Genomic DNA, 14,015 nt, shown 5'->3' on the forward strand with positions numbered 1-14,015 from the left:
TTATGCCCTTTGTGCCTCAGTTTCCTCATATGATTAATGGGGATAATAGCTCTGAGTTGATATGGGTTGTCAGGAGCTTAATCAATGCATGTTCATAAAGGACTTAGAGACTTAGCTAAGAAGTGGCACAGAAGCGCTGTATGCATCCCTCAATGCCAGCTTCATTTATGGCTTTGCTGCTGCTTAATGTATATTATACATAAACAAAATACATCTCAAACCTGATTTCAATCAACACTGGCACTTCAAGAATGTCATCGAAGCAGACAGCAGCAAATGATAAAAGGTGACAGGCCAATAAACAATAGATATCCAGCCCTTTTTTGAACGATGTGGTTAATGTTCCAAGTAACATGCAGAAGAGCTGTCAACATCTACCATTGAAGTATCTGGAGTCTCAGCAGCCATGTTTACCAGGCTTCTTTCAGCAGTTTGCTCCTTGACAGATCCTCAGGTCTCCGTGGTAGGTGGGGAGGACAGCAGAGGTGACCAGAATGCATCAATCTACATTAGAAGCAGAATAGAGATACTTTCCCCGCACCGCTTCAGGTGGTCAGGAAACAGGCATTTTCCACAGTAATAGCTCAGATTTGGCTCCCTCAGTACAGGTATCACTCCTCTCTGCCTCATAGCTTGAGAATGCAGCCAGTGATCCCTTTTAAAGGCATCTCATGCAGGGGAAACAATTAGTGCTGAGGATTTCTCATCACATCGCTAGGAACACACAGGACTAGTCAGTACCAGTCACTAGGTTTATCAGTCTTTCCTCTCTAGCCAGCCTACAGGACGGAACTTCATACAACCAACATTACAGCACCTCATACAAACTAGCACACCTACAGCTCCCATTTATTGCAGTTGTTGGTGCTGGGCACCTCCGAAAGTCAGGACCTAGGTCACTAGGTGCTTAACAAAATCCTAACAGACTAGCTAGACCAGTCTTCTCCAATGCTCCATTCCCATTCTTTTCTCTTAGCCAAAACCCACTTTCTGCTACTCTCATTAGATGAGATACATCCACCACATCCTCCACTTCCCTTCTGTCTCCCATGTACAATTCTCCAGCATCTACACTTGCTTTAGTGTTTCCTTTGTCTCTTACCATTCAGACAGACCATGCTGTATGCCTGGAACAGTTTCTCCTCTTCAAAACTGTGAGCCTCATCCTCAGCTAGTACAAGTGGTGTGGTTCCCCTGACATAAATCTCATCAGTGCTCAGATCCTCTAAGGTATTTCCTGAAGGCAGACTCATCCATTTAGGCTCTGCACAAACTGAGTAACTAGTTATGTACAAGTTTGCAGGATCAGGATCTTAAACTTGCAAGCTCCTTGCAGCATGGATCTGGCCATCTATAGATACATGTAGTCCCTGGAACAATTATGGTGAAAGAGCCTGTGATGGTGGCTGGATTAGGGGGACCGTTTATGATATTATCTAACATCAATATTGCAGAATTACAATAATTTATATGAGATAGGCCATCAGGTACCATTAGAAAGATTATAATTTGCTAAGTATGATGATATTGTTTATGTGATATTGGTATGTGTGTGTGTGTGTGTCATATTTGTAATGCAGGTTATAAATGTGTAAGGCGTATCTATTTCAACTTGTGCTATGTTCTGGGCGCCACCCCAGGCAGGATGGCTACAGCATTAGTCTGCTTAAGGGCCCATCAAGGAAACTCACAAGTACAATGGGCCCAGGGGGAGAAGTCAGGGCTACACCTGCTGAATCACTAGGACATGTAAGGGCATGCCCTATGGACAGGGGAGGGCATTCTGCCTCTCTCTGACTCAGGCTTTTCCATCCCATGTGTGCTGAGAGCTTGTGTCTGCAACAAGCCACATGGCAAATTGGCAATCCACTATAAAGGGCAGCTGCACCACATCTGGTCTTCAGTTAGTCTTCAGTCTTCACCCACCTCTGGATCAACTCACCTGCAACTGAAGCTGTGAAACAAAAGGACTGAGACCCATCCAGGTACTATACAAGCCTGAAAACTCTGCAATTCTACAGAGAAATATAGATGGACTTTTGAATCATTGTCTCCCCCATTGCTTTGACCATTTAACATTTCTTTTATAATTTTTCTTCCCATTTATAATAAACCTTTAGTTTTAGTTACTAAGGGATTGGCCGGAGGCATGGTATTTTGGGTAAGACCTAAACTTAGATCTGGTAATGTGGCCGGCCCTTTGGGGATCAGAACCATTTTAGTTGAGAGCATAGTTTTAAATAACTTCTCTCTTTACTGGACCTAGTGGTTGATTGGGAGCCTGAGACTGAAATGCAATAAGGGGGCTGTATACTTTCTGTTTTTAGCTTCTTGATAACCAGTGTGGGAAATCAATCAGAAGCACTGTTTGTGGTTGGGAAGTCTAATTTAAGTGTTACCCACCAGGGCTGGGAGAATCCACTCTCCTTTTGCAGCCTGCCCTGAGCTTGGCGTTTTCAGGTGGTCTACCCTAGGTACAGATGGGTCACAAGCATGTCAAATTTAAACAGCAATTGCCTCCTGAAGATTCTCAAACTAGGGTTAAAGAGGAGGAAAGTGCAGCTGAAAATGTTATTTGTTTTATCATCATACAGTGATTGTATGCAGGACTGTAAGATATCAACACATTAAAACACTGGCAAAAACTAAGGAATAGAGAATTATTGTTCTCTTTTTCTGGTGGATGATTAACTTGTTCAGGACAGAATGGGCCAAATCTTGCTGTGTTACACCACATACACCTATATTTGGCTTAGTTTAAAAAGCTTGTTTTTAAGAATGTTATCACAGTTAAGATACAGAATCTTGGCCTCTGGGCTGTGCCTGGTAGAGTCCCTTTCCCTCCTTGTGATTATATTTGTTATTTATAGCACAGCAGCAGCCAGAGACCTACTCAGAGCAGGGCTCCAGTGTGACATGTGCTGTACGTGGTAAGAGACAGTCCATGTCCTGACTAGTACATGTTGCTATGTGGCTTCTCCAATACTACTAAAATCCCTATTCAGCAAAGCATGTGCTGAAGACCCACGGTTTTTTTGATGGGTTTTAAAGTACATACTTATGTATTTTACGGAATCAAAAACAAAAAACCACTTATCCTAAAGATATTAAGTTCAGGGTCACAGGACCGATTTACATTGCAAGGGCTTAGATAAAGGTTTAACATACTAGCAGCCACTGTGCTACAGAGTCCTGCTTCTCCTTCAAGTCATCCATTCTCCTCTCCCTTTTCAAGTTTTCTGCACCACACTAACATCACGAGCAAAGTTTCACTTTTGTGCAACATATGTAAGAATCACCCAAGGTCATTTTAAAAGTTGTACACTTATTTAAAACTATATATAAAATGTACAGTTAAACCCACTCTAGTATAGACACAATATACTCCACCACCACTCCTTCAGGATATGTTTAGTTGCACTGACTAGAGTGTGTTGTTAAGTTGCCTTTTAATTACATTCAGAAGAAAGATTTCAGGCAGATATGCTCAATCAAGGCTAGATCCTCAGCAGATATAATCAGGATAGCAACATCAGCCTCACTGGAGTTACGTCAATTTACACCAGAGGAGGTAACCCTATGTTCCTTCATTTCCAATTTCAGATTGCGTAAAATAAATTCACTGTAACATAAATATGCCACAAATGCGTGCAGCCTGCAGCATTCTCTTCATTGTATATAAAGATTTGACATTCACTCCACACTATGCAATCTGAGAAAAAAATTCATCTAGCTAAAAATTAGATTCAGTCAAGTCTTGCCCAAAAATTTAGATATTTTATTTCAAAAACAAACATAAACCTTAAAACCAACAAATATGCCCATTATTTTTAGATTTCCATGGAAACACCTTTAGTAACAATTAACTACTCTGCTGAAGCATTTGTAACCTTATACATAGCAGCAGTGAGAAAATGACAGTGAAACAGACTCAACAAAAAGCAGAAATGAGTTTTGTCCAAGCTGAGATACATAAAATCCCTATAAACATCCAAATTACAATTGGCTTTTAAACTATTTGAGTGAATTGTTATTAAATATATTATTAAATAAGCATTTTTTAAAATATTAAAATAGGTTAGACTTAAGTCTTGGAAAAAAATTAAAAATACATAATTCAGTGCCTTTTCTAAAAAAGAATACTTGCAGACATTAATTTTTTACTCCTGCCAATTCTATCACATTTGTTCACACAAGCCTTGCATAAATGGTATATTTTACACATTAACTGTCAAAGCAAAATAAGCTTGTTTATGTGCTTGACACTTGAGGTAAATCAAAGGAATTATATTTCTTAGACATTGGCTCTTGGAAGAAAAACAGAACACAATGAAAAACAGAATGATTAACATCTGGCAGGAAGCTCGAGTCAGACACATGTTAGCTTGCAAAAAACACTGATTTTGATGGGGTCACTTTAGCCTTGTAATTATTTTTAGCTTCATCCATGCCTTATTTAGAATAACAGACTGCAGATCAAAAAAATTGCATCCCCACATTTTGATACAAACTATAGTAATGTATTTCCAAAATAGTCACTCTTCCATTAAATATTTATATAGTATGTCTAAGCTTGTAATAAAAAGTATTTAAACAATACTAAAAAAATAGATAAGTCAAGCCTAGGTCAGTATAAGAGAATCTCTTTATAAAGGAGAGAGAAAATTTCTCCCTATAATGATTACATTGCACACAGGAATAAGACAAAGGATACACACAGGAAGTTTAGTTCAACTGGTTTAATTGAAGTTCTGTCATATTTCCAACCTTTTTGGTCATCTTAGGTTTGTAATAGTGAACAGAGAAGATGTTTCCTAGCACTTCAACTGCTAGGAAAAGAGGAAAACATAACTCACTCTTCCAGTGTGGCTCATCCACTTATGGGGTTCATGAGTTTGTACATAACCTTTGAGCTTTTAGCTCAGCCAGTAGAGCCTCATGCTTTTAGATCCCAACCAAGGGCACATTGTTACAAAAGCCAGGGTTTTATTAGAGAAATAGTAAGCAACCTTTTTAGACAAAGGGCCAGATCCTGATTTCAGTGAGAGTTCCACCCACAGACGGCTTTCAGTATTGGGCCCTAATTGTTGGAAACATTCCTATGGGAAAAGCACTCTCTCTGTCGAATGCTCACAGCCAGTGATATTAATCTACTCTCCTATATATTCACTGACTACCTCACTTGTCCAATTATGATTCTGTGGCTTACTTTCAATTAGTGTTAGCACTTCTCACTTTCAAAGTGCTGTGCATTTTGCAAATCCAGATCAAAAGCATAAACACAGGTCCTAGCTCCTCCTACATGCACATGTACTACATAAAAGACTCTCTATTTGCAACAGATATTTAGATCAAATGCATTCAGGTACTACTCAGGCACCAATGCTGAAGATGGGTTTTCAAAGGAGCCCAAGGGAGTTAGATACCCGACTTCCAGTGAATTTCAACAGTTGGGTGCCTAACTCCCTTGAAAATCTTAGCCCTAGATGTTTGCTACTAGATTTTACTAAGTATCCCATGATAGTTTTAAGAACTTTTCTTAAAAATATATGGCACTAAGTGTAAAACTATACAACTTCATCCATTTAAAATGCCATATTTCACAGCAATGCTTTAAAAAGAATCTTCCAACTTTTGTTTCTTCTTCTTCTTCTTCATCTTTAAATATACAACTGGTGGGATGCAAGGGTGTCCATGAAAGGTCGAACAAGGTTGTCTGTTGAGAAGTAGAATACCAAGCCAAACGTGATGGAGATGGGAAGCGCAGGCAATGCTTTCTTGAACACAGCCAGCAATAGAAGAGTCAGACACAAACCCTACCAGAGAGAGGAACAAGGACAAAAGAACACGTTACACACAAGACACCCAGAAATGCTTTTGTTGTAGGCACCACAGGATGTGAATAATATACTATGTACTGCATAGAAAGCGAAGCATGAGGGGCTAGAGGGGCTGGGATGTAGTCCCTTACTTCATAAACACTGGAAGCATATTTTCTGATCCATGTTTGAGGGCACATGGATCAGAAAATCTCCCAGCAATCCAGATCACAAGCTCTCTCAGATAGGAAGGTAGTATAAGCAAGAGGTACCATCCATGTCCTTGTTAATATACAACTAACATTGAAAGGTTAATTTATTTACATACTATTTCAAATCTTCGTTCTACACCTTTATGTAGCATTTACTGATCAGTTACAGGTAAGTGTCTAAGTTATAGTTAGCTACAAACACAACAAGCTTCATTTTCCATACAGGGATTAACACATAGTAGATCTATTTTTAACATCTTTCCAGTTGTCAAGGTCTATGGGGACCCCCCACCAAACAGAAAAAAAACCTCCGGTCCTTCCCGGATTAGTTCTCTCCTTATTCTGGGATAAACACTTGGTAGCTGTAAAGCAGGTCAAGATCTGAATTTCACTTGGAGTGTCCCTTCAACAGAGCCAAAGTGAGGTGTGTGTGCGCATGTGTGTGCACGCATGTGAGATATAGGTGCGCGTGAGTGCATATCTGTTTTCTTGGCATACAATTCAGTTGTCTGAATTCTTTTCTTTTAAAGGGTTATCACCAGTAAGAGATGGTAGGTTTCCCTTTAACCTCTGAAAGCATCCAATGGCTAGTGATAAGCAGACTCGGTCCTTTTTTCAACCATGATCCCTAGATTTTAAGGCTGATTAGAACCTAATTCCAGTCAGTCATTCAGTGGTTGCATTCTTCCCTCTCTAGGGCTCTTTTACCATCAAGGAAGTTTTTCTTTCTGCCCACTCCTTTCACACAGAAAGGCCTGTTCATAGCTGAGCAAGCCATGCACATACTGCCTCTGCAACACTCAGCTCCTTCAGACATGTACAGCAAGACAGTGGGACTAGGAATTAACCAATTTTCCCAGAGCACTGCACAGCACAAATCAATGGATTTGTAGTGGTTTTATAAGGAAAACTCTTTTTGTTAAGACAAACTATTCATACATAGCCTGTTTATCTGAGGAAAACCAGGCACCAAGTCACATGTTCCATAACCCTGGTTGTATATCTCTGCAGGGGTGTGGGACCATCCCTCTGTGATGTTCCCATAGTGCAATCTGGACTGGTGGATCACTGTGTCACCACAATCCCCCATTCCTGGAGCCCATCTTACTCTGTTTTGCTGTAAGAACTCCCACTTCTGGGCTGTTTGCACACAGCCTCCAGCAAGCAAGTTGTACCAACTCATTCTAAACTAAGCTTAACACTTTCAGCAACCTTACAAACTTAAGGAACGAAAGTCCTGTAGCACCTTAAAGACTAACACATTTCTGCAGGCATCTGACAAAGTGGGTTGCAGCCCACAAAAGCTTATGCTTGCAGAAATTTGTTAGTCTGTATACAGCAAAAACAATGAGTCCTGTAGCACCTTGAAGACTAACACGACTACCCCTCTGGAACTTACAAACTTAGGTGATTCTCACCACAGGCTAGCTGATTCCCTCTCAGCCAGGCTCTCCCCTTTGGTCAGCACTTCAGTTCCTTGGTTGTGTTTGTTGATGGAGGAGGAAGAGAGAGAGCGAGCATGGCAAATGTCTCCCCTTTTTAAAATGTTCCTTCTTGCCTCTGGGGCTTTGCCCCCCCACTCTCCCGGGTCAGACGATAACCAATGTCCTTACATGGACTCATCCATGTCCTGAGTCTGTGAGCATCACTCCCTATGATTCCAAGCTACCACAGGGAAGGGAGGTGATTCACTTGAGAGGACCCTCCATCAATGCCCAGGCCAGTCCTTTATTCCTGGAATGCTGATCTGGGTTTGTTCTATACACGCCTTAATGAGGTGCAAACTACCCCTCTGCTCCTGGAGAGTTTTGCCTGGATCTGTTTTAAGCACACATCTGTTTAAGGACACATCTTTGGGAATATTACACAATATTCCTTCAGGTGGGGGCAGGCATGGATGCCCTGGCCAAGGCTCCGGGTTTGGCCAGGCCTCCCTCACCCAGCCCTGATAGCTTATCGGCATTTGTGTTCTCCTTACTGGCCTGATGTTGCACAGTAAATGCAAATGGCGGGAGGGTAAGATACCACCTCATAAGTCTGGGGTTGGTCTCCTTCATGATTTGGAGCCACTTGAGGGGTGCATGGTCCATGATTACGGGGAAGGGGGCCCCTGGGAGGTAGTACCGGAGGGCCTCGACCTCCCACTTAATTGCCAGAGCCTCCTTCTCAATGGTTGAGTAATTGCATTCTCAGGGAAACAGCTTTTGGCTAAGGTGAAGGATCGGGTGTTCCTCTCCGTCAAAGGTCTGGGAGAAGACGGCATCGAGTCCTATCTCTGAGACATCGATTTGGACCACTAATCCACGGGTAAAGTCAGGGCTGTAGAGTACGGGCTCGTGGCACAGCCCGAAAAGCTTCCTCACATGCAGGGGACCACTGGAATCACTGTGGCCAGTCCTTAGTCAGGGGAGCAGCAATTGAGGGAAACCCAGGGATAAACCGGCGGTATTACACAACCAGTCCCAGAAATTGTCTCACCTGCTTTTTGGTGGCCAGCGCTGGATGGCCTAGATCTTCCTGATTAGAGGCTGCACCTTCTCACACCCAAGGGATTGGCAGGTGGTCTCCTGTCAACCAATGTGGCACTTCTTGAGTTTCACCATCAGCCCTGCTTCCCAGAGGTCCTCAGGACAGCTGTCATCTGGTTCAGGTGGTCCTCCCAGCATCAGCTATAAATCACGACGTCATCCAGGTAGGCAGCGGTGTACTCAATGTGGGGTCGCAGCAGGTGATCCATGAGTCGCTGGATGGTTGCCGGGGCTCCATGGAAGCCACAGGCATCTGGGTAAACTGGTAGAGGCCACTGGGGGTGGCGAAGGCTGTTTTCTCCTTCTGCCAGCACCCCTTTGTTAAATCAAGGGTAATAATATTCTGTGCCTCCCTCAAGTGGTCAAGGAGCTCATCTACCAACAGCGTTGGGTAAGCGTTGAATCTTGATATTGCGTGGACCCTCTGGAAGTAGATACAGAAACAACAGGTCCCATCCGGCTTGGGGATGAGCACGACAGGGCTCCACCACTCACTGGAGAATCACTCAATGACTCAGAGTTCCAACATGACTTGGCACCTTGTTCCACCACTTGCTGCATGTGGCGCGGGAGTCGTCGGGTTGTCCCCCAATGATCTTTCCAGGATCAGTAGAGATGATATGGTGGATCTGCATGGTTTGCCCGGCACAGCAGTAAAAGTCTTGGGGAAAGTCTCAATAAGACACCTGACCTGCTTCAGCTGTTCTTCTGAGAGGGCATCCCCGAGCAGGGGGGGAGGGAGGGTGTCTCGGGCTCGGTTGCCACAGGCACTTAGGGTCCTAATTCAAGACTGGGGGTGTACAGGGTGATCAGGAGTCCCTCTGGTTTGCACCAAGGCTTCAGAAGATTAACGTGATGCTTCTTCCTTCAGTCTGGCTGGTGGACCTTGTAGTTGAGGAGGCCTGTCCGGCGGATTAACTTGTATGGACTCTGCTAGTGGGCCAACAGCTTAGACTTGTTGGAAGGGAGCAGGGTGAGGACTCAGTCTCAGGGAAGCACGGTCTCAGGGAAGCGAGTGGCATAGTCCACCACTATGAGGATGTACCAGAAGCTCGCAGCACTCTTCTCGAGAGGCTCCACCAAGTCCATGGCTACCCTCTCAAAGGGTGTGTCCACCAGTGGAAAGAGGAACAGGGGGGCTTTCAGTACCCCCGACTGGGGCCGACAACCGACACTCTGGCCATGAGGTGCAGTAATCTTTAATGTCCTGGTGGATGCTGGGCCAGAAAAAACAGGCCAGGGTTTTTCCCAGGCCCAGGTGGCTGGGACATTGTGGGCCAATCACAGCATAGCCCATTGATGGCAGCGAGCGACCAGTAGTTGGGACTGGGGCTCCTGGGTCCAAGGGTCCCGTTTGACTTGGTAAACCCGTTTGACTTGGACAAGCTCGGATTGAGTCCACTGAGTGGCCCACCATAGGTCTACTGCAATGCCATCCACAGAGGCCAATTGCTCATATGCATTGCTCAGCATGGGATTGTCTTTTTGGTCTCTGCAGAAGTTCACAGCTGCGTCTAGTCGGACATTTTCCCCTTCTGGCAGGGTGGACGCCTTGTCATTCATGGCGATCTGTTCTGCTGGTGGGGCACACTGATCGCTGGGGTCAGGTTCCTCTACCTCCATCTCCATGTGGTCGGGGCAGTCCCCCTCAAAGTCACCTAGGCCCAGTTCCCCGTTTCTACCTCCATATCGTCGGAGGGATCCCCCAAGCCTTCTGGATGGGGGTTTCTGATGTTCCCCCCCCTGCAATCTGGACTTGTGTGTAGCTGTGTCACCCCAATTTCTCACTCTTGGGCCCCAATTTACCCCGCTTTGCTGTATGAACCACCCAATCCTGGGTCAGCCCATGCCCAGCCTCCTGCGAGTAATCAGTCCCTGACTTAGAGAAGGAGTGTTTCTGGCCAGCCGCTCCTGGGATAGACTTCCAGCAAACACCCTCAGTCCCAATGTAACTTCGAGAACTGCTGCGTTGCAGGGTTCAGTGCCGTACACTGCCACCCTGCAGGCGCATTTACATTTGTCCGTCAATTTATCAAAGAAATTGATATGCACCAGCTCTGTCACTCTAAGTGAGGTCTCTGCACACACTCAATCCACATGCACTGCTTTAGATAAAACAAACAAATAAGTTTGACTACAGCAAGATTTTAAGTGATTATAAATCAGATTAATATAAATCAAGAGATTACAATTAACTAAAAAAATAACTTGCATCCTAAACTAAGATTAATATTTCAGTAACTTTCAGTCTGACAGTTTACCACACAGGCTGGCTGCGATGCCTCTAGCAACCAGGCTCTGCCCCCCCGCCCCCCATGGGCAGATTCTCAGTCTTTGGTGCTGCTTAGAAGATGGATTCCAAGGGAGAGCCCTGAGACAAAGATGCCTTTTTCTTTTAAGACGTTTCCTCGACACCCCATGGGGTCAGATGATCGGCCACATCCGGCAATGGGTGTGATTTCTTCTACTTGAGCCAAAGTGCTCAATGATGCTCAGGCCAGTCCATTGTTCCTGTATGCATGCCTCTGCTGGGCATGGACCTTCAGCTGTGTGTGTGTTTGTATCTATTCAGCCATGTGAGACACACATTTGGGGATATGACCTAACAGCATTTCTTACCTATACATATGCATGGCATTGCAGGAAACATGCTACCATAACAATAATGTTCAGTATGTCATGAGCATTCAAAAAAAAAACATCTTCCATGACATACTTTGCATTAGACAATACACAGTTATACTGTAAGGGTGAACATGAATGATACACAAATCACACCATAAGGGTGTACACGGGGGATATCATGTCACAAAGTTCTTCAGAGGCTGACGGTTCATAGAACCCAGTAGAACATAGGCCAGTCTCGGCTGAGTATGATGGGATAGGCAACTCCGGGGTGACCCCAACAGGCATCGTCCGGGTTAGTCCTGCTACCGTCACTGCCACTTTGGCTGTGGGGTACATTTTCACATCCCTGTGGATGCAGTGGAGGGGAATCTGACCTCTGGTCTGGTTGCAGGCTGGAATCAGCTGCTAGTGCACTAAGGTCTGCCCACATCTGGAATCAACTAAGGCTTGTAAGCATAGTTTTGCAAGGCCCACGATGACCGTGACCTTGGCGAAACAGGGCCAACAGCTGTTGGACTGGAGGGCATTATTGCATGGCAGGAGCCTTCGTCTCCATCAGCCATATGGCCACGCTCAAGTGGGGAGATGGTGTCACATGACCCAAATCTGGCGTTGCGCCTCCAGTCGCTGTAACAGTTGTTCCTGGATCTGGGCAGCTTAGTGTCTCCACTGGTCCCTGGCCCACCATCTCACCAGCTGGTCCCAATCCTTGGTGGCCTCTGCTGGTGGTAGGCTAAGAATGGGTGCAATCCTCCGGGCTTCAGAAGGGCAGACAGTACCTGCATTCTCCACCGTGTCTGGATGCGGGGCCGTCCCTCCTTGTCAGTCTGTGAGGGAGGCCACACCCCCGCACTGTTGCACCTGTGCAAGCAGGCTCAAAGCAGGGAATTCTCTCTCTCTCGAGCCCAGGCTCTCAGTTCTCACTACTCACTCTTAAATGTGACAAAAGTCCCTGATCTCTATCCATTGAAGCAACAGCAGCAGCAGCTCAATTCTAGCTGCTTTCCCCAGGTCCTCATTTCATGCCCCATGATCTCCACACTTCAGCCGATGTGGATCTTAGGGCTTGTGTACACTATAGCTTACTTAGGTATAATTTACCTCGCTCAAGGGTGTGAATAATAATCCACACCCTGGAGCGACATAATTTACACTAACCTAAGCACCGGTGTAGACAGCATTATGTCGCCGGGACAGCGTTTCCTGCCGACATAGCTACCACTTCTCACAGAGGTGGAGTAATTAAGTTAACAGGAGAGCTCTTTCCTGTCGGCTTAGAGCATCTTCACCAGATGTGCTACTGCTGCAGAACTGCTAGTGTAGAGTAGCCCTTACTTGTTCTTTAAGGATTTTTTTGCCCGAGGGACAGTTTAGAGTTGATCACATTCTTGTCCCAGAGATATCCAAGTGTCCATGCTTATCACCTTTATCTACAGTATGATAGTTAGATTCACATGTAGGCTTCCCCATATATTACACAAGACAGACACAGCAGTAGCTTTATATTTAACAGTGACCAATTACTGATATGCCCCTCAATAAAAAAAAAGAACTTTTACAGTTTTACTTACGATAAGGATGGCTACAAAACAGGCTAGTGTTGTATTCCAGTCTCCACTAGCAGTGGCAGCTGCTTTCCCTACAAGCACACTGTAAAATATGAAGTCTCCAAGACCTAGCTTGACACCCCCTGTTAAAAAGTGAAAAATTCACATCAGTGCTCCCATTTCTCAGTTTTCCTTGGTTTAAACCCATCCCTTCTCTCTCTTCCAGTGCAACTGGTCAAACTTTCTACTCTTGACTAACAACTCAGACCACCATGCTAACAACATTAAAGTTTTCCATGTCCTCCCTGTCTAGACAGTCTTTCTCTTCATTTCACAGAATCTAAAGGACTTCCCTCTATAGATGCACAAAACCGCAAAAGATCTCTTTTATCAAAAGTTACCGAGAGCTGGTTGGAAGATTTATGCAACAGGAAAGAATTTCCTTCTTCTCTCCCATCCTCCCCAAACCCAATCTCCAACCAGCTCAAGCATTACTATAGTTTGGCCTGTTGAATCCCACATAACGTGACGATTTCTCAAGCTCAGTGGGCACCAATAAATAGTAAACATTTGCATAGTAAGGGCTGCTCTACATATATATTTTGTACCAGTTTAACTATACTGGAGTAGAGACAGATGTAGTTAAAATGGGTCCAACTCCCAAGCACAGACAATTATATTAGGATAAAAGTGCTTAAATCAGCATAGCTTATTATTACCAGACTTTAAATGCCCTTATACCAATTATAACTGTTTCCATACTAGGGGTTCCCCCGGTATAACTATATCCATTTAGAAAGCAATATAGTCACAGCAATTTCTAAACTGATGTAGTTAAATTAGTACAAAAACTGTGTTACGATTAGCCCTTAGGTAGAACAGCCTCCAATTCTAAGCATACTTAGAATAGATATTGCAGCATGAAAGCCACTTCAGGTCAGATTCTGATACACTTCTTACTCTCACTCAGTCATACCTTACTTCTCAGATAGTCCCATTTGTTTCAATGGAAGTACTCAGAGTAAGGTGCTCCCAATGTGAGGAGTGGGAAAATCTGACCCTTACTGTATATGGTGGGATGTCATTTAAAAGCAAGTTTTCAAGACTCGTCTGCCTTACTTTCCTCCTCTTCCAGCTCCTCTAACAAGGAAGTGGTTGGATGGGTTGGAGCTGGAGTCCTGACCTCAGAGATTTCGGACTCCAAGTATGCAGGATTGTCATGGTTCTCTCTCACATCTTCAGCTGGGTTCCCACAAAAAAACAACAATGAAAGACACCAAA

At 44.3% G+C, this 14,015-nt stretch overlaps 1 protein-coding gene across 2 annotated transcripts in view; it reads right to left on the reverse strand.

The window, feature by feature from the left end:
- Window positions 1-3,757: 3,757 nt before the first annotated feature.
- The window catches only part of PSEN2 (presenilin 2), a 29,365-nt gene continuing 19,107 nt past the window's right edge, over window positions 3,758-14,015 (reverse strand). For both annotated transcript variants that reach the window (XM_067564831.1, XM_067564830.1), the window contains 3 exons: window positions 13,854-13,976; window positions 12,759-12,877; window positions 3,758-5,816 (listed from right to left, as the gene is read on the reverse strand). In XM_067564831.1, coding sequence (XP_067420932.1) covers window positions 5,661-5,816; window positions 12,759-12,877; window positions 13,854-13,976 — 398 coding nt within the window. In that variant the 3' untranslated portion in view covers window positions 3,758-5,660. The remainder of the gene's footprint in view (window positions 5,817-12,758; window positions 12,878-13,853; window positions 13,977-14,015) is intronic.

The sequence above is a fragment of the Emydura macquarii genome, unplaced genomic scaffold (genome assembly GCF_026122565.2).
Source record: "Emydura macquarii macquarii isolate MOO-44397 ecotype Brisbane River unplaced genomic scaffold, CSIRO-AGI_Emac_v2 contig_2676, whole genome shotgun sequence".
Taxonomy (NCBI): Eukaryota; Metazoa; Chordata; order Testudines; family Chelidae; genus Emydura; species Emydura macquarii.